The sequence below is a fragment of the Anomalospiza imberbis genome, chromosome 1 (assembly GCF_031753505.1).
Source record: "Anomalospiza imberbis isolate Cuckoo-Finch-1a 21T00152 chromosome 1, ASM3175350v1, whole genome shotgun sequence".
Classification (NCBI taxonomy): domain Eukaryota; kingdom Metazoa; phylum Chordata; class Aves; order Passeriformes; family Viduidae; genus Anomalospiza; species Anomalospiza imberbis.
In genome coordinates, this window is record NC_089681.1 from 104,135,892 (window position 1) to 104,158,113 (window position 22,222).

A 22,222-nucleotide genomic window follows, 5' to 3' on the forward strand; every position below is an offset into this window, starting at 1 on the left:
GCTAAGCAATCTGGTAGGAAAATACACAAATATAATACATAGCAGTTTCTGCAATAATGAGCACTCCCTCTTTGTCTGTAGTGGATTAAAAGGATACAGCTTCCAAGAGAGCTGGCTAGAGCAAACACATCTGCATGATAGGGCCAGATTCTCAGACTGTATAAATCATCTACAATTGAAGTCAGTTTACCTAATTGTACTAGCAGAGTATTTTGACTATTTATTATTTAGAAAGAAGATGGTAGAAAAGAAATGAGCTTTGTTTACAAGTTTTATCATGGGTGCTTTGCCAATAAACAATACAGCCCCTTAAGTATTAGAAATATCCTTTTATCTTGTTAATGTTATAAGACATGGTACTCCTCTCATCAGCAGGCAAACACACATATTGTTTATGAAATTGCATACTGCCTTTAGGCATGTTATAATCTTATTTTTGCTCATTAAAATGTCAAGGCAGAGCATTTTCAACTCAAAATCTGTAAAAAACCCACTCTTGTCTGTCCTCAAAAATCACTTGCTTTTGTATCTCTCAGTTTTAAGAAGAAAATCATTAGCCTTTGTGCTCACAAAAAGTAAGCACTCCTGTTTGAGCTGGCTCCCTGTTGGCTCTAGATCAGTACAGCTAGCTGGAGCCCAGAAATGCCACCAGGGTAGCTTACACCCTGGTAACATCCAGTCCTTCAACAATGCAAGTAAACAACTGAAGTATGTTCTGAGAGTTGCTAATACAAATTGAATGTTCCTTGACCCAGAAAATGGACTGTACTAGGTAGAGGAGACGCCATTCATCAAGGCTTTGTTCTCTCCCTTATTTGAACTACTTTTGGTCTGAGTCCCTTTTGGTAATAGTCCCTGTACCTGACATTCTTTCTAGCAAATCTACACAACATCATCTGAGCCATGTGTGTTAAAGTCATTCTTTTATAACAATGTGAGAGTCAAATAATTTGGAAATTTACTCTAAGAAGCTGCAAGGAAGAAAAAATGATTCCTTACAGAAGGTGGATGTTTTTCTCACAGCAGAGTGAAATCTGTTGACAGAGCATTTTTGGTCTGCATACTAAACAAAATAGCCACATTTTATAAGACTTGCAGGATTCAAACTGGCTTGATGGCTCATTCCAGCTCTGTTAATACCCTAAATTACTTGTAGTGAATCTAATAATACTGTTACACCAGTGTAAAGAAAGGGATAGAGAATAGCAAACAGTTTTTTTTTTTTTTTTTGCTTATTGCTAGTCAGGTAGCAATATAGCAAACAGCTGATGTCTGAAAATAAGGGCTTGGTTATATGGTGAGTCAGTGAATTAGGGTTGATAAGTGGGACTCATTTATTCATTTCTCCTGGAAAATAGTTTAAGAATGGAAATGTACAGAACAAACTCGCCATTGGCCTCACACTCCCCAGGAGCCTCTGCTGCTGGCAGGGATGGCTAGCAGTGACCGAGAGGGCAACAAGACCAAGGCTGTTGGGAAATCACCTGATGTGTTCACGCTGGGTGCTCAGCAGTCCTTGCTTCGTTCTTCCCATCCGCTTCTACTGAGCTGACTGCTAATGTAGGCAAGCTGGAGAATCAAGGGGAAAATTGTTCCTAGATATCAGGGAGCACTTAGTAGCCTGAATAAAGTACTCTGCAGGGTGGATGCATGTCTTTGTAATTGCAAAGCTAGGGATTATGAAACAGCTCAAATCGCATCTTTCCGATTTTCGTGGGAACTTCTTAAAAGAAAATTGTAGAAAAGCATTGGGTGGTTCCAACAATTACATCAAATAAAGTCCTAGTGAGGGCAGGTGCAATTCCCATTCACAGCAAAAGCAGTGACACGTAGCTAACACTAGCAATGAATTTGAATAGCTGTTCTTTTGCTGCCTTCTGTTTTCTGCTTACAGCAGCTAAAGAGTTGTAGTATAGGGGAATTAGGAATGGAGGAGTGCTGATAACAGAGCTTCCTGATCCCTTGAAGCTTGAACATTCAGTGACTTGGAGGAAAATTGAGATTGTGCTGCAAGATACAGAAAAAAACAGATTAATCAAGCTCTGAGGTTGAGCTATTGCACTTATCTCTACCTTGCCTGTGGGGCTAGTATGTGCAGTCACTGTAAATCTGTGTGACTGATAAAAAGCTTTTAACTAGAAACAAAGATTTTTCCCTTACTCTAATTTCAAACCACAGGAACATCCTGGCTTTAATATCAAGGGCTCATGTTTCTGAAGTGTCAACATTGTGAAGACACATGATGCTACCACAAGTCTAGAAAATCTCCTGTGCTATTGGGAATGTTATTTTTATTTAAATGAAAGCTAAATTGTAGCCTTGCTCACAATGGAGAAAATGTGAAAGTCTTAGGAGATTTATTTCAAATATGTTTCTTAAAGCCTTCTTGTACTTGGTTTAGGGATTGTTTCAGTCTCAATACATGATTTTTCACTTAAAAGTTGAAGTATTGAGTGTAGAACAACCTTAGCTGCAGGGTTTTTTCACAAAGTTCTGTAATGTTTCTTGGTAAGGTTTAACTTTGGACTCATTCACTCTGCAGAAATAAAGTGTAAATAATAAAATTTGCATACGTTCCTCTCTATTGAAATATTTGATTCCCACCTCAGGCAAATGTTACAGCATCTGTGGCATCCCAAGTGCTTTAACTCCGTTTACAGCAGACCAAAATCAGACATATTACAGTACATATTACCTGTACTTAATTACATTTGAAATCTGGCAATAAAAGAATGAGGATAATCCACAGCAAATTTCAAAATGAGGAGATGGTGATATTTAAATAAGGGAAGTGATGCTTACTCAACTGCAGTGTAATAATTACTTAAGCTTTTATGGTTTTATAGTTTATACAATATGTGCAACAACCAGCCCTTGCCCTTGCTTGGGCCAGCTTTTCCTAAGTAAACAATCACATACCATTGTCCCATTTCAAATTCTCTCATGAGCCTAATATGAGAAAGGAAAGTTGGATCTGATCTTAAAACCTGGTGCCAATCTTCTATGGCCCTGTATATTCTCTCTTACGCATGAAGGGCATAAAACCTGCTGATCTGAGATGTATTTTTAACAGTAGAACTCTGTAATTAGCTGTGCAAAATGCTAAATTTTGCCAATATTCTTAATTTTCTCCGAGTCACTTCTCTACACATATAACCTATTTGGGATGTAATAGTCCCAGATTTCCACTGGTGTTTTAGGTATGCAACAGAAGCCAAACTTTTAGGTGTCTTCCAGTCTGAATGTAAATGGGCATGAAACCTGTGTTTTGGCTAATGAAAAGGATGCCCATCTTGTCTGGGAATTATTTAACCACATGAACCCAGGATGGTTCTCAGTGAAGTTCAGAAAGGGCTATCAGCTTGTGCAGAGGTGTCTCTCAAATATGTGACGGGAACTTGCTCAACTCGTTCTTGGGTATGTGTCCTCTGAGCATTCTGGGCGGGAATGCACAGAATACACACAGTTTCATGCCCTTTAGTGCTTTTCCATAAGTTTGGGCAGGTGTAGCCTAAATGCTGGACTATTCTTTTTTTGAAAACTTGACTTTTCTGCTTGGGGAAGGAAAAGCTGCTGGTAGATACCTCGACTGGTAAATGGCTGTGCACAGGAGAATGGGATAAGGATAGTAAATGCAAAGCTTCTTAAAGTATACAGCATACATTATCCAAACTAGCAGGACTGTTGTTTCATGATAAAACAAATACTGTATTGCACAGCTTAGGTTTCCTTCTCCGTCAGGAACAGCATTTTGAAATTTAATTAGCTTCACGTGGCACTGTAGAAATGGATGGCAAATCAATAATGGATGCCATTTCAGTCACCTTGTGGTGTTGTAATTCTCTGTGTTTTGCTACACTAATTAGGTCTGACTTCAGTGAGAAATGTTTCAGGAGCAAGGAGGTGAATTATTGCAGAGTTCCTGGCTGACACTGGGGAGATGAAGTAATCTCAGAACTGACTAACCTCAGTGACTTCAAGAGCCAGTAACTTAACATCCAAGAGGAAGAGGGACGATCTCACATTTTGATGGTGCAGTTTACAGTGAGTTTTAGGCTCAATCAGTCCATGGATTAGGCTTCAGCTGAAAGAGCATCAGAAATCATAAATTGCACTTACCTTATAGTTGGCATTTAATTACTTAATTGCTCTTATTTTCACATTCCCCTAGAGACTGAGAGTTTTTTTGCAAATAGGTCTTTCCTCCCTTGGGATCCAGGGCTCATCCACTGAACACAGAGTGAGTTGTGGGTGGAGGGAGGTGCATGTGGGATGTGCCCCAGGTTCTGATGCCTCCCTACTCCCAAAGCCATTGTGAAGGAGCAGATCAGGAAGTAGAATGCAGTTTGCTTCCATGTAACAAACCCAAACCCTGTTAACTGGAGCCAACAGCAGCTCCTTGTCCATTTATTTGACTCTGGGATTTTAGTGTGAAACACTGGGTAGAAAGCTGGTGTCTCCTTCTCCAGGAACAAGCTGCTTGCTTCTGAAGGTGGAAGAGAGACTTTCCCCAGAGTGTCTTGACTCTCCTCTCCAACAGTGTGCTGTCAGCAACATCATAAAGAAAATGGATGGATAAAGAACAGAATCTAGGGAGAGCAAGTATTCTGAGGCCGCTAAGTCAGTGTGACGTACCAGTTCTATGCTTTTTTTGGGAAAGCATGTAAACTCCCTCCCTTTATATTAGCCTGAATTATGATTCCAAATAATCATTGCTTCTAACATAAACAGTTTCTAATATAAACCATTCCTTCTGGTTACCACAGACAGCCTGAGCAGCATGGAAAATTTCAGTTGTTACATCACGGTCACCCAGAGAATAGCAGCAGTGATTGAAATTATTTTGCAGTGGTTTGAATAATGCTGAGTGAAAGGTGATAGAGAATTATTGCACTTCACAGAGAGCAAATACAAAGCAGACTCAGAGCTAGCTCTCCTTTTATCTGGCCTCTCTTTGTGGGATGTTGGAGCAGACAAACCCACAAATTCGTGTGGCTAATTTCTTAATAATTTCAGTGACTCAGCCAGAACCCTTCTCAGCCTTCTCCCCAATACAAAATTGGGGAAGAGAATGAAAAATGAGAGGATGGCTGATATGGCACAAGAGTGTTTACAGATAAAGAGTTCAAGTTAACAACTCTAATTTAGTAATGCCTTATTGTGGTGCTTGACAGTCTGACAATCAGCACACAATACAACATACAATAACATATATGTATGTGTGTTAACTAGTATTAAATTAAAGCATTAACTATCAATTGGCCAGCTAATTACACTTTTGCTGCTGTTAAGATTTCTGTCCTTAAAAAATTAATAAAAGTAGAATTTCTTAGTCAAAGCTAATCAAATGCATATAATCTAAAATATATATCCTATAAAATGCATTAAATCTTTGTTTCTGCCAAAGTAAAGGCATGTAAGTATATCAAATATATTTACTGAATTCACTTGTTGTGTACCACCATTTAACAGCTATTCCTGTGATGGTTTACATACTGGTTAAGTACTCTTAGGGGATGAATAATGCTCTAAGTTCCCTCGTACTTGAATACTAAGGTTAATTCTCCCATCCCTACAACTTTCAGCAATACTTCTTTGCTGTTGTACCTGCAAATAAAGACCAAAAGAAGCATTCATTAGGACTATCACGTTTATTGTCCATCAGAAAACACATGTAGGGTAGATTGTTTTCTGATTGGGATCTGTTTTCTTTGCTCAGAAATTGCTGGTTAAGTTTTAAAGTCAGTTTTATTGTTCAGGTGGTTTAAGGTCTGACAGTAGCTCTCAGGTTTGCTTAGCAACAACACACCCCAAAACCAGAAGCCTTGAGTTGCTTTTAGCGTCAAAAAAAAATAGTAATTATAACTGCTTTATTTGTTGCAGCTGCAGAAACTGAAACGATCCCTCTCCTTCAAGACTAAAAGCTTGCGGAGTAAAAGCGCAGACAATTTCTTCCAGAGGACTAATAGTGATGTGAAACTGCAAGTAGACTTGATGCCTGAGGTGAGCACAAGCACTGGGCAGCTCCCCAACTCAGAGAGCCAGGCATCTTCACCCACCAGAGCCCAACAGCTGCCAGAAAACAGCAAGACTCACATCTTCCAGGAGCACATCTTCAAAAAACCAACCTTCTGTGATGTCTGCAACCATATGATTGTTGGTAAGAAACATTTTATTTAAATTCTCATTGTGTGTCCATGCTAGAACTTGCAGGATGACCTTTCTCTAACTTCTGTGAGCCCAGATGTCTCCTTGAGAACATTCATGAGGAGAGGTTCTGGATTTATGTCATATCTGCCGTAACAGGCTAACAGAAGTTCTACATTTGTCGATAGGTGTCTTACTTTGTAGGCACATACTGTTATCACAAATTACAGGTGAGGGATTCAGTTGGAATCAAACTCCTCTGTCATTCAGGTTATACTGAGCACCAAGCACAAGTTGTATGCTACACTAGAAGCAGCAGAAATCCATATTGTAAATGTGTCCACTATCCTCATTCTTTTCCACAGCAGTAATTTTAACTTTTTTCCTCCTCATGTCTGCCCTCACACCCTGCATCGCCCCCAGTTACCTTTCACTGCAGTGACCATACCTACCTCCCCCAGCTGTCCCACATGTCACTTAAGGGACAAGAAGTAGCATCTGCTGGGTGGTAGGCTCTTATCTGCTTGTGTGGGTGTGGGTGTTGGCTGTCTAGGATGCATATTTTGGGAGACCAGGTCAAAAACCAGATATAACAGCCGAATTTACACTGCAGACTTTCTTGGAATTCTTCTAATGGATCCCTCCTATGCACAAAACATCACACTAAATTTAAACCTTTGAAAGATAGGCCTATCTACTTTCCGGAGCTGTCTATGAGTATGTAAGTTCTGGCCAGGGACTGACTGACTGACAGACAGGAGATAATTTTGTTATTGTCTTTAGTGTGCATAAAAGACCTCCCTGCCAAGCGCTGCTTGTAAGGTAATTTTCAGTGCAGTGTGAAGACCTAAAAAGCCAGCCTTCATGCAGATCATCCATGGGGCTATGCAAGGAAAGGTCAAGAGAAAAGTGCAAATGCCTGGAGGTGTAGAACCTGCATGGCCACCACAGTGGGAAGCTGCAGGAGTTGTAATTCAAAAATCTGATCCTGGAAATTCACGTTCTCGTGGCTAGGTTGTTCACATGATTTGGTCTTCCTGCTTACTTGCCATCTACTTGTCCCAGCACAGTAGAGCAGGAGTAAATTCAGTGGCAATTTACCTATGTGAAAGTGATTGACACAATTTCCAAGCTTTTAGGCAGGACAAGGAGCTAAACATGCTAATGATTTAGCTTCATGTAGAAGTGGTACAGGTCTTTGAGTACAAAATATTGTCTGCAGTTTGTATAACTTACTGTCAGAAACTTATGTCCCTTGGCATGGAAGTCACTGCCTTTTAGGTAACAGTATGGTAAGTTCTTGGAAGATGCTGATAGGACTGATCAACATTTTTCAAATGAGGGTGCTCAGTGTTCCCCACTTCTGCGAGGAATTTGTGGTCTTTGGAAAAGGCAGCTGTCTACAGAACATTAAAATTGATGCAAGACAATCTTGCTTCCATAAATTAACTTATATTCTCACTTCACCACAGCTGTACTGAATCCAAGGAAACTAAGGAATTTTAATCACTTTTTTTTTTCTGTCACTTTCCAGTCTTTTAAGGTTTCTTCCTACTTGAAGTGGTAAAATAAATGAAAGAGAGAAGCAGTAAAGTATCAGTATCAGAGAAGTTCAGAATTTGACAGGAAGTCTGGAAAAGTAGTTAATTGAAATAACTTTATATGTGGGAAAAGGCCCAAAATTTGTCGCCTTCAGTAATGTGGATGGATGTTCTATCAGAGCTTATTTTCACAAATATATACTGCAAATATAAGTTCCTTGAATTTCTGGCAGCTTCTTGTGAAGTTGTATGGAGATAAATATCATCACAAATCTCCATGACTCAGCAGTAGTGTTTCAAAATACTGCTGCTCATGACAGATTATTGCTGGCAGCAAACTTTAAAGAGACTAAATCCAGTTCATAAACACTCCTGCCCTTCTCCTTTGCTGGGCAATCTGTGTCCGCCTGGAATAGGAAAGTCCTGAAGCACAGCTCTAAGCTTCAAAACATCAGCTTTAACCTCCTGTGCTCTCTGAATTTTTTTCTGTTCTCTCTGCTGAGGGCTTTTGTTTTTCTGTTTTGTATTTTAGCCACTTCATTAGCTAAAGCCTTTTATAATTGCTGAAGAAGCTAATGTGACCTATTTTCTCTGGTAGCAGTCTGAGTCAGGTGAATTGCTCTGACCTCCTCCAGCTCATCTTTGCTTGGAGGTAAGGCAGAGAAGATGTTGACAGTTTTACCTTAAGATGCGTTAGAGTATTGATGCCCTGATTTTCATAAACAAACATCTTATCTATTCCTGCCATCTTCTCTCTTTGATCCTTACTGCAGTCATGCCTGGTTTTATATTGTATTTTAAGCAGTGTGGTAGATCTCAATGTTAACTGTTTGCCATTCAATTAATCCATATAGGTTGTGCAACTGTGGGTTATAGGAATAGAGAAGCAAAACAGGCAGCTCTCAGGAAACCCTGTCAAGCCTGCTCCCAAGGACAGACTGAAAAAGCCTCATTTCTGTTCAGGGACTCTGACTACTTGATACATGGAGCCAGTTTGTTCTCTCTATTTGCATTTTTCACAGGCAGTGACATTTAAGAGTAATGAGTCTATGACTTTAAATTCCTCATTGATGAGAATAAAGGCAAAGACAGATACATGTTTTGAAGGCTGGAGGAAAGATTCCAGGAAAATTGTGTCTTGACTTAAGATGGTTTCAATTTTGCCACCACGAATGATTCCAGGTTCACCTTAAATGGCACTCTGATCTATGAACTAAGCAGCTCTGGTACATGGCAGTGTAATGAACAGTGCACAGCATGAATGTGCAGTGACTGCTTCAGTCTCACTCATGGCAGAATCCGTCTGTAGCTTCAGAGAGAGCGGGACACATGAAGCAGAGGCAGCAAGTTCCCTGTGCTGCACTTTTCACAGCAAAATTAAAGAACTTGAAACATTATCTTACTAGAAAAAAAAAAAAAAAGTGCATCATCTCTCTTTGATCCCTGGGCACTATGAGCCAAATATTGCCTTTGAGATGCAGTGTAATCAGTATATATATATATCAGTAAATTTACCCTTTCAAATGTTTTTCAAGCATCCCAGAGTACAATGCAACATATTCAAAAGAAAATCTTTTTATTGATGAGATTTCAAAAAAGAAAAGAAGTATTAATAGTGTGCTTCATACCACACTTTAGAGGCAGGAGTTGGAGTGTTCCTATTAATTGTGCTAGACTGGGACTCAAGCTCCACCACAGTAAACAGAAGAAAAATTTGAAACAGAAGCAGTAATTTTCTGTCAAATGAAATAATGGAGGAAATTTCACATTTGAGGGAGCTTTGAAGAGTGCATGCAGAATCCATTTTACATTAATGGGGCCTTCTTACAGTATCTAATTCTCCAATAAAACCATCATTTCTAATAATGAATTCCACTGTAATAATTCACATAATTTCAGAGCAAATCAATAGTGTGTTGGAGCAGACTCTGCACTCCTTTCTCCCACTCACTGTTTTGCTGCTGTGAGTGCTTGGCATTGGTTGGTTTAGGACTGGGGTTTCAGCTCCACAGAGGGCTACATATTTTCCTAAACATATCCACCCTTGAACATCCTCTCACAGTATATCTCTTAGAAAACTATTAATTTGCTAGTTTTAGTAGTAGTATTTATCACTATTTTAATATCTAACCCCACAAGGGAAAATTTTGAAAATCAAAGTGTCTTGTGGAATGTATTACTAGATCATCATTTAGGGGACACTGGTTTTATGGGGTTTTTATTTTATATCACAGTGAAAAGAAAACCAAGTCAGATACCTCCAAGTTTGCATTGTGTCATCTACCATTTTCTGTGATTAGCAAGAATGTGGTAAGCTTTGGCAATGGCAGATTAAGGGAGGCAAAACTGCCTAGCACCAGCAAAGATAGATACTGTTAAATTAATGTTGCATCAGATTATGGTCTTAAACTATGCTGATCAGAAGCAAGTTCTTGCTTTTCTTCAATCTCTGGTGTGTCATCAATCATCTCTGTGACAATTCACTGTTGAAGAAAACATGATGTCAGTACTCTATAGTTGTAAAACATTGTGTATTTTTTAAGAAAAACCTTCATCTGTAGAATTCTCAACATTTTACTCATTTGCAGATCATTTCCTGTGCTGATTCACATGGAAAAAATGTTTTTTTTCCACATATTCCAAGCATATTACATGCAATAAATATATTCCCATCTAAGTCTAATATAAGTAATGCAGCAAAAAAAATAAGGCACTTTGCTTTTAAAAATACATTACTTTAAAGTCAATCTTTCAAAGCTGTGTTTTAAAGAAATATATCCTTGTTTTTATTGTATATTTCTTTGGGTTTCCAAAGTGTATGTAACTGTTTCACTCCATTCTGAAGCTTAGCTATGGCACAGATTTTTAATCAAACACCCAGGGTTTTTTTTGGCATACCTGTTAAAGCATGTTTGCCTGGAACAAACTTGCAGGAAGACCAGAAAAAATTGTGGTCTGCAAGGTCCAGTAATAGCCAAAACCAGGTCCTTCTGGGTCATGCCACCCCTGGTAGCATGACATATATATGCATTTATAGGTGTTCTCAGGACAACTGGGTTTCTGGTTTGGATGCAGATTCTCTGGACCTTTGCAGCTCTGGAGGTAAATAACTCAGTACCTATCTTCTCAGGGAACTAACCAGATTGCAGTTAGAGAAACCTGTGGAAAACAAATAAAGAAGTAAAAAAGATAAAACCAAAATATGGCAGTAGCATAGCTTCCTTTCAGTCTATTAATCAATAGTGCATAAGCAGTGAAATTGTGTTATCTCTTCAGAATTGACTCACTCCTACCACCGTCTGTTCTGGTTTAGCCAGTTATTCTGGAGGTTCAGACAGCCAAAAAAGTACCATGAATAATTCTTTCTCACTTCATCTTTTAAAAGGAGCCTGTATTTCTTTATTTCACTGTGCAGCTGTGGCAGCTAGAACTTTCAACCACTTTCATCCCCAAAGCTGTATTGTAAAATCCTCCAGAAAGTTAGGGTCAGAGTCGAGAAATTGGCCAAGCTTTTCAAATACAGAAATAAAAGGAAGAAAAAGGTCTACATTGAAGCTATGGTTCCCTTTTTCTGTTAGATCCTGCATTTGAACTCCTTCTCTTAGACTATCAGTAACTGGGACTAATAAGTACTGGAAAAACTCCATGGTGAGAGGAAGTGTTTATATAACTGTAATTTATGTGGATGTTTATTAAATATAGAAAAATTTCACAGGAACTATGACACAGTGCTTTCTGCCTCCAGTCTGATCAGCTCTCTCCTAAAAAATATGCTTGACTTTTTTTAAGCTTGCTGCCTCATTTCATGGAGTAGGCATTCTGGTTTGGTCCAAACCTGTCTATATCCAGTGTTATCCAGGTAGACAAAGGTGCAGTTAATGGTCACAGATTGATCACCACTTTTTGGCAGCAAGACAGAGTAGAAGTACCCTTGGAAGCATGACTGTATCTGGCTTTTTCAAGACTATGGTAGTTTGGAAGACCCTTTGGACAGAGATCTTGGAAAAAACAAAACCAAGACAAGGTATTTTTATTTATCTTGCAGGATAAAGGAAAAAAATAATGTTATTAATTCAGTCCTACCCTCCACTCTTACTAGTCTCTCTAGCATCTCCCAACACAGATGACCTCGAGGGAAGAGATTAATGTTGCCATTTCATCAGAACAGAGTTGTCCCCTGTAGAGAAGGGTAAAGAGCTTCCAGCAAGGGGGACATACCCCTGGAGCAGGGCTTGTATAGTCACAGCCAAGCCTTCCCACAGTGTCTGTTCTCCAAAGACACTATTACTACTACAGTATAAATTTCTTTTGTTTATTATTAAGAGTTTCCCTATTGAAAGAAACTTTCAAAAGCAGCTGAATCCTTTTTTTTTTTTTTTCATTTGTGAGGAAAAATCATAAAATCATGCCTGACCAATCTGATAACCTTCAATGATGGCATGACTGGCGGGGTAGATGAGGGGAGAGTGTTGGATATTGACTACCTTGACTTCAGCAAGGCTTTTGACACTGTCTCACATAACGTCTCTGTAGGCAAACTCAGGAAGTGTTGCATGAGTGGACGTTAATATGGACTGAGAACTGGTTGAATGGTAGAGACAGAGAGTCCAGATGGAAGTTCATTGCTAGTGATGTTCCCCAGGGGTTGGGACCAGGTCCAGTCTTGTGCAACACATTCATCCATGACCTGGATGAAGGGAGAGATGCATCCTCAGCAAATTCACTGAGACATTACAAAACTGGGAGGAGTGTCCAATACCCCAGAGTCCTGTGCTGGCATCCAGTGAGACCTGGACAGCCTGGAGAGTTATATGGAGGGGAAGCTCCAGAAATTCAACAGAGACAAATGAAGGGTCCTGCACCTGGGGAGGAATAATCCCAGGCACCAATGCAGGCTGGGAGCTGACCTGCTGGAAACCATCTGTGCGGGTCCCACTGGACAACAAGCTGTCCAAGAGCCAGCAGTGTCCTTTGACCAAGAAGGCCAATGATATCCTGGAGTACATTAGGAAGAGCTTTGCCAGCAGGCTGAGGGAGGTGATTCTGCCCTTCTACTCAGCCCTGGTGAGGCTTCATCTGGAGTGCTGCATCCAGTTCTGGGCTCCCTGGGCAGGAGGTACATGGAGCTCCTGGAGCAGGTCCAGTGGACAGCTGCAATGACTGGGGGCCTGGAGCGCCTCACTTAGGGGATAGACTAAGTGAGCTGTGGTTGTTCAGCCTAGAGTAAAGACAAGTGAGAGAGGATCTCATCAATATCTGTAAGTACCTGAAATGGGGGTTGCAAGAGGATGAAGCCAGGCTCAGCAGTGCCCTGGGAGAGGACAAGGGACAACAGGTACAGTCTGAAACAGGAAGATTCATCTGAAAATGAGGAAGAACTTATTTACTGTGAGAGTTACAGAGCACTGGATCAGGCTGTCCGGCTGGCCATTATCCTGTGCAACTTGCTCTAGCAGAACCTGATTCAGCAAGGGATTAGACTAGATGATCTCCAGATGTCATTTCCAAGCCCAGTCACTCTGTGATTCATTGAAAAAGTGCCATTGGGTAACCTTTTCAATAACTGGTACCAGGTGCCATCCCATATATTACTAAATGATCTACAATCGCTCTCTCTACCTCCTCCTTCTCTCCACTAAATTTACTCCTGGATTTAGGACTCTTCATTTCAGTTGACGACAAAGAATGGTTCTGGGCATGTAAATCTTCTGGCACTTTTGAGAGGCAATGTGAGTGAGACTTGCTTAAGTCATATCTCTCTGCTGTGCTAAGGTTTAGGGCAAACAAAAACATTGCATTTTTTTAACACACATCTGCTAAAAATTGGTGTAAAATAATCATTTTACCCTATTAGATTGAAATTGAACCTAACTTATCCTACAATCTCTTCCTTGAGTTAATAAGTCTCCATAAGCATAGACCTTCCCACTTCTGAGTGGAGCCCTGTAAGCAGGGCCAAACAAAAGCCTTCTGGAAATATGAAGCACTGATTTACCCAAACTGTAAAGTATGCATTTAACTGTTAGTTATAGACCAGTCAGGTATAGGTAATATCATCTGGACTCTCCAAAATTTCCCAACAGTGGATATTTTGTCCGTTAAAATAAATAAAGTGGGAATAAACAGAAGTAAAGACGTAGGAACACATATGGCATGTGCAGTATAGATGTGCTCCATCTACTTCTACTCCTAATTTTTGATAAACATGGCAAAAAGTATCCAATTCATGCAGTCCCACATTTGTAGAAAAGATACAGGGAGCCACACATTATCTCTGCATCAAATCATTACTTTTCTTTGTTAACAAAGAGTTAAACATGCTTTGAAGCAAATATTGAAAAGAAAATACTTAGTTTGTTTATCCTCTGGGAGGGCTTCCTCCTCTGAGATGAGGCAAGAATGTTATCAGTAAATTGGATAATCAGGAACTGCTTAGCTGAGAAAAGAGGGGGGAAATATATTTTAAATTCTAATTTGTCCTTGAACAGCATCAGACATGTTTCACATTTGTTAATAGATAATTTTCAAGCTCGCTTTAATTTGGGGGAAATTGCTATTAATATGAAACTGCAGTTAATCCTCAGTCAAAAGAGACTTCAAAAAAAGTTGACCAACATTTGCTGTTTAATTAGATGGAAAACAATAAGCATTTCTAGAACGTCTACAATTAATATTTTAGTATTATGTTAGCCATGGTGATTTTTAACCAAAAAATACATTAAAATCACCAAACACCATATTCAGTAGTCAGTAGGATCCTGGTACCATTGCTCCTGATATCAGCTCTAGTGAAGAATATAATGGGAAGGTCAAGGTTTTTTAAAGGCCAAGGGATGAAGCAGAATGCAAGTGGGGTTTTTATGTCCTGCAATATACTTTTCCAGAGCTCACATGGGATATTGGGTGTTTACAGATAAGCAAATTAAGTGCATCTTCTTTCAAGCTGACCTTCTTGTAAAAACATTATTTTTCTCTTTAGAGTCCTTATCTACCAGAGTGTGACTGTTATGTGGATAATTACAATGCTGAATAGCTGACAAAAGCATTATCCAGAAGCAAAATTATTAGCAGCTTTACCTTACTCTGAGTTGCAGAAATCTTGAAATGAGGCACTTAACAGAAATGCTTCTGCAAGAAATAGCACACGGCCATCATGTAGAGTAAAATGCCTACCCACATTTGCTTGTTACTGTCCTTAATATAGAAGGATGTCTCAGAGAGCAGTGATCCTTGCTGGTCACATGGATCATTGCATGTTTTTCTGCTTTGGTAATAGGAATGCAAGTTACCACAACTTCACCAATGCTCTTCTCTGAACTGCTGAAATTTTATTTTTCCAAGTATACACAATACAGAGCTGTTTTCCCCTTTGACAAAAGTTTATCTTGTACACTGAAGTATGCTTTTAATTCTGAAGACATGCTCAGTTAAAAATGGCAGGTAGTTGAAAATTGTGATTTCATTATAATTTCCTTTATAACATGCAGGGAGTTGTCTATGTCCATCATTTGACAGAAGTTTTTCTTACTCATTTAAATAGTAATTGGTGCCACATGGAAGTGTACCTGTAGGTGCGCTTTAGGCCAGTACTGATATGTGCCAAGTAATGAATTCTCCAGATTATAACATCTGTTTACAGAGGCGAGATGTTGTCTGTCTTGCAGTGTTTATTACACTGTAAAAAATTCCAATGTGGAGAGCATCTGGGTACCAGGTTTTATTGAAGAAACAATGACATTACAGATTTTACCCTATTTATTTTTTCTTACACTAACTTCCTCCCTCCCCACCAGCCTTTCATTCCCCAAGTCTCCTCTTGCCTGCATGGAGGGGTCACTACTAGTGACATTGGGACAGAAAGTCATTTTTTATTCCTGCTGTGATGCTGCTTGCATCTGTGCTGCTTGCAACTGTGCCATCTCAGGCACAGTTCTTGGGCATCCCCTGGCATTGATGTCCATCACTGATGTACAATATTGATGTCCATGGCTTCATCTTCAGGATCTTCCTGCATTTCCCAGATCCCTCCCCAGGCCAGGATCTTCACCTTTGGCTGTGGTAGGTACATTCTGTTCTCTTTCAGGATTTTTCATAGAGGAGCACAGAGAAAAGAAAGAGAAAATTTCTATTTCTGCTCCTTGTTTTTTCCATGTGGAATGTGTTTGGAGAATTGTTTACCTGGTGTGATTGCTTGATTGGATTCTAGTGAGGATTGTTTGAGCCTGATGGCCAATCAGGTCCACCTGTGTCTGGACTAGAGCGATAGGGTCATGAGTTGGGAGTTAGATATGGTAGTTAAAAAAGTAGATATGTAGGTTTAGTATCTCCTTTAAATAGTATATTAATGTGTTATAGTATAGTTATAATAAAGAAATCATTCAACCTTCTGAACTGGAGTCAGACATCATCATTTCTTCCCACCAGTTTAACCTGCATTTACAATATTTGGCCCCCTTCTTCTTTCTGAGAGCACTCCTTTCTTTCAGGAACTCATCTCTTGGCACCAAGTCTTCTTTCTGGATACCAAACTCACAGTTCTTCCAGTCTAAACAACGTATGTGCATAAGAACAGCGCATGATCAGCCTTTTAACTAGTGCTCTGGTCTCCTGTCTCTTTATTAATTGGAGAATTTGGGATACACTGCTTTTATTTAGTCAGCGTGTTATCAACATTTACAGCAGCTAATAGTGGTTGCAGCTTGCAAGTAGCAGCCTCTTGTCTGAGAGTTCAGGGGTTCAGTTTCATACATTCACCCATGCACTTACGCAGCAGTTACCTGCTGCCTGTTCCTGTTCACTATTTCAGCTGTTTCTTGCCTGTGACAGCTCCAAAATCTTAATGTCTGTATAGACATTCAGCTCTGTGCCAGTACCTTCTTACACATTGATCTGCTCTTTGCTGGACTTTTGTTAGATGTTATAGCTTTGTACACTGTACAGCTGTACAACAGACAGTACCTTCCAAGCCTCTTGCTGCCCCTGTGGGTTTCTCTACCCCTGATAGTGGTAGCACAATTATGGCCAAAGTTAATTAAGGTTTTTGGACAACAAACCACGTAGCCATGCTGGTCCAAACCACATGTGTAGATGAGAAAATCTATGGCTTTTGTTGACTTGGCTTGTTCCTACTGGAATCCAGAGTGAATTCAGGTAATGCAAATACTGTCTAAATATGGACAGTTTAAAAGTGATGCATTGAATTATTCATGTTGATTGACAAAATTTTAAAAAGCAGATTTTTGGTGATTTTGATTAATGATTTAAATATTTAGAAATAGAGTGAAATTTCAGCTCAATGTTCCCATTTTTTCCACTGTCCAGATTGACCCTTGGGTAGGTAATGTTCCTTTTGCTTTGCTGAGCTACATAAACTTCTGTATAATCACTTGACAGAAGTTTTTCTTATTCATTTAATTAGTACTTGGTACCATATGGAAGTGTATCTGTAGGTGTGCTTTAGGCCAGCACTGCTATGTGTCAAGTAATGAATTCTTTCAGGTTATAACAGTGAAGGCTGAGATTGCCTCTTTGGCAGTTGTAAATAAAGCATTTTTACTGCCCAACCTGTGTGATTTCACTGAAACCAGTAACTATTTCTGGAAAAAAATTACAATACCCCACCCCTCCCTCACTCCCCCGCAACCTGCACTTGGTGTGAAAGGTTTCATGTGAATGTTTTTCCATTGCTTGGAAATCAGGAAGAAATTACAGAAATCGGGAACAGATATTGGAAGGGGCTACTCAGGCAAGTGGTGGAGTCACTGCTCCTGGAAGTGTTTAAGGAAACACTGGATGTAGCTTTCAGTGCTGTGGTCTGGTTGACAAAGTGGTGTTAGGTCATAGGCTGGATCTATGATCTCAGAGATCTTTCCCAAACTAGTTGATTCTGTGATTGTAAATTTCCCACATGGAAAAGAAACTGAAACACTTTTTGCTATAAAATGTGGCTGTAAAATTCTGGAAGGTAGACTAAATGTAGAAATAACTAAATGTAGAAATGCGACTAAATGTAGAAATAACTTCCCTGAAAACGGATCCCACCAAAGTGGTCTAACTACCCAGTTACTTATGGTGGTGCCCTGAATTCCCTTTAGTCCAAGCAAATCATACTGTCAATCACACCTGTAGCTTCTGATGAGATTCTCCTTAGTTATGTGTGATCCAAGGAAAGAAATGGCTTTGGAACAGAAATCTGTGCGTGTGGCCAAATCCTGACTAAGCACTAGATTTTAGCTACATGTAGTTATCTTCTGTTGCTCCATTTTCCATCTCCATCACTAGCTACTGTAAAATGGATATAGGAGGGAGGAAGAGGAATTGTTGTCCTGGTAAGTCACACTTCAGCACTTTGAATACAAGACCCATTGCTGCAGGCTCTGACACTCAGTTTGTGCTAACAGAGATGTTTTCCAGCTCCTCTGTAATGGTACCAGGCCCTTGGAAGATAAAGGTTTTGGAACATGTGAGCAGCCTTTTTCGAAGTATTTCAAAACACAGGAAAAAAAAAGGCTGCAACTCATGACTTTTCATTTTGAAACATGTAAGAACACAGGTGCAAATAACCTGAGCCTGTCAAAATGGAGTTCTTGTTTGAAATCTGACTTTCATCCTCTTCACCTCAGGAAGAGTTACTTAAGATGTTATGTTTACTAATACTACTGAGACCAAGATCAGCCATTCATCTCTGCTTGTCCTCATTTGAAATAACACATTAAATGTAATTTCTCCATGTTCCCTTGTCCTGTTTAGTTCTGTCACCATTGCCTCACACAGTCAAGTTTATGCCTATCCTTTCAGAAATGTTTTCCTTTTCAAGGACCTATAAGCACAAGTTCATCAATCTTGAAAATTATCTAGAAAAGTAGGTATCAATAAATCAGTGCCAGTTTGTTCAGCGCACAGAACGTTAGACATGATTTAGCATGTTTAGTGTTTAGGGGATGGGGACTTTTTCTTTCAATAATAACTGTTGGTTTATTTACCATGGCGTTCCAGCATCCTAATTAACATTTAGATGATCAAAAACCAGAGATGATATTTTTAGAAGTGTGGAGGTGGATATTTCCTTTCAGGGATAGACTGTTATAGCAAAGCTGCTGAATATGTGAAAAGTGCATTTTGAAAAAAAATCTTACGGCCAAATTTTTAAAAGACTTTATTTTAGCAGGGATATTTTTCATCTCTATAACCGTCTTGCAGAAAAACCTGCCTATTACTGCCTCATTTTTTTCTCAGCATGTCATTTCTAAAGAAAACTATGTCACTAGGAAGTCAATTCTAATTTTATGCACTGTTTTGTAGCCTGCCTACATGCAACTTTTCTTGCTATTTAAACATTGGATATTGTAATGGAGAAACTGGGGTAGGCACTCAAATGGACCCACACCTCTCAGTGACATATAATCTAAAATTTATTCATTTGAAATGATAGGTACCATGATTCGATATCAAGTCCTACTCTACAGAACATAAATATACAAACTCCAGCTTCTCTCCACACCCTGTTTGGTTTAGAGTGGCACAAGATAAACTCAGGACACTTCAGGCAGTCAAGGCATCAGGTCAAGACCTAGCAGCTTGCTCCTAGGTTTTCCTGCTCTAATGTGGTTGGACATCCCTGTACAATGTGCCTCATCCCAAGAAATTATAAATTTAACGTGCCCAAAGCACTGTACGTTTTGAACTGACAGATTTAACTTTAAAAAAATCCAACCAACAACTTAATAAAGAAAAAAATGTCATTACTGAAGAGTAACTGAGTCCATCAATTTGAATTCTCCATCAGGTAACAGGCAGCAATGACATCCAGTGTTGAGCCCTCTAGGGTGTCTGGGGAAATCCGTGTTCAGGCTTTGATCTGTGGCTCACCTGAGGAACAGCTGAGGATCTACACCTCTGTACTCTTCAAAATATCACTGGGGAAAGTGATAGGGCAGCATCAGTTAAAAAAAAATAATCAGAAGGGTTCCAGGCATTAGGACATTCCCAAGGTGGCAGGAGGCACTTGGGGAGTCTGGAGGCTGAGGAAGGGTGAGAAAAGGACTTCCCAGCTCATTGTTACAAACCAGCCTAGTGGTTTGGATGAATTAGGCTCAAGGTTTTTAACTTTAAAGGTCTGGATGTCTCATGTAGAAAATGCTATTTTCTGATCTCCTCTCTATCTCTTGATTGAGATAGAGCAGGAGAAGAAGCACTTGCCCAGCAGCAGCCAGCCACAGGGGCAGGAAGTGGCTACAGAGGAATTTTTGAAAATCGTCATCTCTTTCAGCATCAGAGCTTTTATGCAAAGCCAATTAATTAAAAACTAAGAAGGAGGCATGAGAGTAGAGTGCACAAAGTCTTAGTGATAACTGCAGAGGCACCTGTCCCATTTCGGGGATTTCCTCTTTTTTTACGATGACATCCTAAAATGACACGATGACACTGCTGCAATACTGGCCCAGCTTGCTTAAAATTCTCCATTTCCCATAAACTTTGGCATGGATGAGGCTTTCTGGTGACAACTGTAAATGCTTTTAGGGAGAAAGGGGCAAGACACTCATTATTTTTATCAGTCTCCCACAGCAGAAGTTGGAGTTCTATAGAAATTATGTAATTTTAATTATATTTATTTTTGTAAGTTTTAAATCAAAACAATTTCTGACTGGTATGTTCATCTTATCTGGAATAATAAAAAATAGTTGTTGGGTCATAGCTTGATTAGCTGGAGGTGACAGTCTCTATGTGTTTCTTTCCCTTCCTCTTTCTCTCTTTTATAGACCTGAACGTTTTTATCCTCTCCTTTCTGTTTTTTCCCCACTTTGGCGTAAGTGCCTAATATAGTTATGTTTATACAGTCAGTATAACATCATGTTGTTACCGACATCTGCAGTTTTCTTTGAAATTTCTCCAGGCTGTAGGCCTCATTCTCCCTCTCCAGTTATTAATCATATGTTGAGACTTGGAACAACAGGCAGAAAGCACCAGCCAGCAGTGCTATGGCCATAGCTGTGCTGGCCAAGAGGATGATACAGGTTCCTTTTGAGTGTGTGTGTGTAACAATCAAATTCTCATTTGCATTCCTTAGGAAAAATTACTTTCCTGAAAAGCACAGTAGTTACTAAACTGCTTTTGTAGGAAACACAGACAAAAAGAGTTGGAATCAAATTCTGCCCTGTTCCCTCTGTCTTTCTCTGCCTCCAAATATTTCCAGTCACCTATACTGAGGTGTTCTCTTTCCATTTAGGCTTCCTCCAAAAAAGATCTAAATTTACAAAAGTGATGCAGTGTGTCCTTTGAGTGGTATTTAAGGTCATATTATCAGAACAGTTTAAGATTCAATTTTGCATGACTGTTCTGGAAAACCTAGCCACTGGTTTAGATATTCAAATGGGAGCTGACCCAGTCACAGAGTATTTCTAGTGAGGTGTTATTAAACATGACCTGCTTCTCAAAACAATGCATCCTTCCAGACCTAGGTGCCTGGATACATTTGCTGATATCTGAAGAAAATTGCTGGGCAGAACCTCATTTGTAAGTTTATTTAAGACCTACGCAGTATCCTGGCCTTAAATTTCCTCTTTTTTTTTTTTTTCTCCCTGTGAAATACTGTTTCTTTTGTCAGTTTTGCTTTTTTTATTGTTTGAAAAAGGAATACCAGCCTGCACAGACTTGGAGAAAATTAATACATTAATGAATAGGACACAGAGGACATTTGTTCTAATGTCTGTGTGTTTTTTTCTCTGTATGAATTTCATAACTACATAGACACTACTTCATTCACCAAAGAGGATATGTTAAGTGTTCATGGACACTATAAGTCAGCTACACATGTCTAGTAATTTCCATTCTAAACTCCCACTTTTAGAGTTTGCAATTTTTATAACTTAAACACCAGCATCTGGGCCAAAATAATATTAGTGCAACCTCTGACAGTTTTACCCCTTTTTTTTCCTAAATGAGAGCCATCTCATACAAGTTTTGGCAAGAAACAAAGACAGTGAGCCCATAAGAAAACTCATGAGGCCATTAATCATTTTGTATTTGGAATAAGGCTAACATGGGACTCAAGAGATGATGCTTAAAGACCCACACTGACTGAGGAAAGTAAAAAATAAATGTTGAATAGAGCTGCCCATTCAACAAACACTGTCTGCTCTGTTTGGTGAATGATGTAGTGTGCCTTGAATAAAAATAGTGAAAATCACGTGCCCAGACAGCAACCAAAAATCACCTGAGCAGAATTTTATTCTGTCCTGCTCAGCATTTACCAACCAGCTTAAGTAACCTTAGTAAGGGTTTTTGGAGAAGAAGGTAGGAGGGATAATTACTTTTTGAAGGTAAAGCAAAGCTATCAAAGCTGTTAGTTTACTCCCCTTTTGAATGAAAACCAGACAAAAAAGTAGTTAGGTTACTCCAAGTGGAGATTAATTGTTAAGCCTTTAGTTCCTCTATTTCTGATCCACCACTGACTGAAATTATTCCAGGTGGGCTAAGATACAGTGACTACTGTATGTGAGTATCAGTAGCTTCCAGCTTTGTTTTAGGGTTGGTAT

At 39.4% G+C, this 22,222-nt stretch overlaps 1 protein-coding gene across 2 annotated transcripts in view; it reads left to right on the plus strand.

Annotated features, from left to right (window-relative positions):
• The window catches only part of STAC (SH3 and cysteine rich domain), a 72,344-nt gene that overhangs the window by 17,917 nt on the left and 32,205 nt on the right, over positions 1-22,222 (plus strand). For both annotated transcript variants that reach the window (XM_068203521.1, XM_068203528.1), the window contains exon 2: positions 5,884-6,160. In XM_068203521.1, coding sequence (XP_068059622.1) covers positions 5,884-6,160 — 277 coding nt within the window. The remainder of the gene's footprint in view (positions 1-5,883; positions 6,161-22,222) is intronic.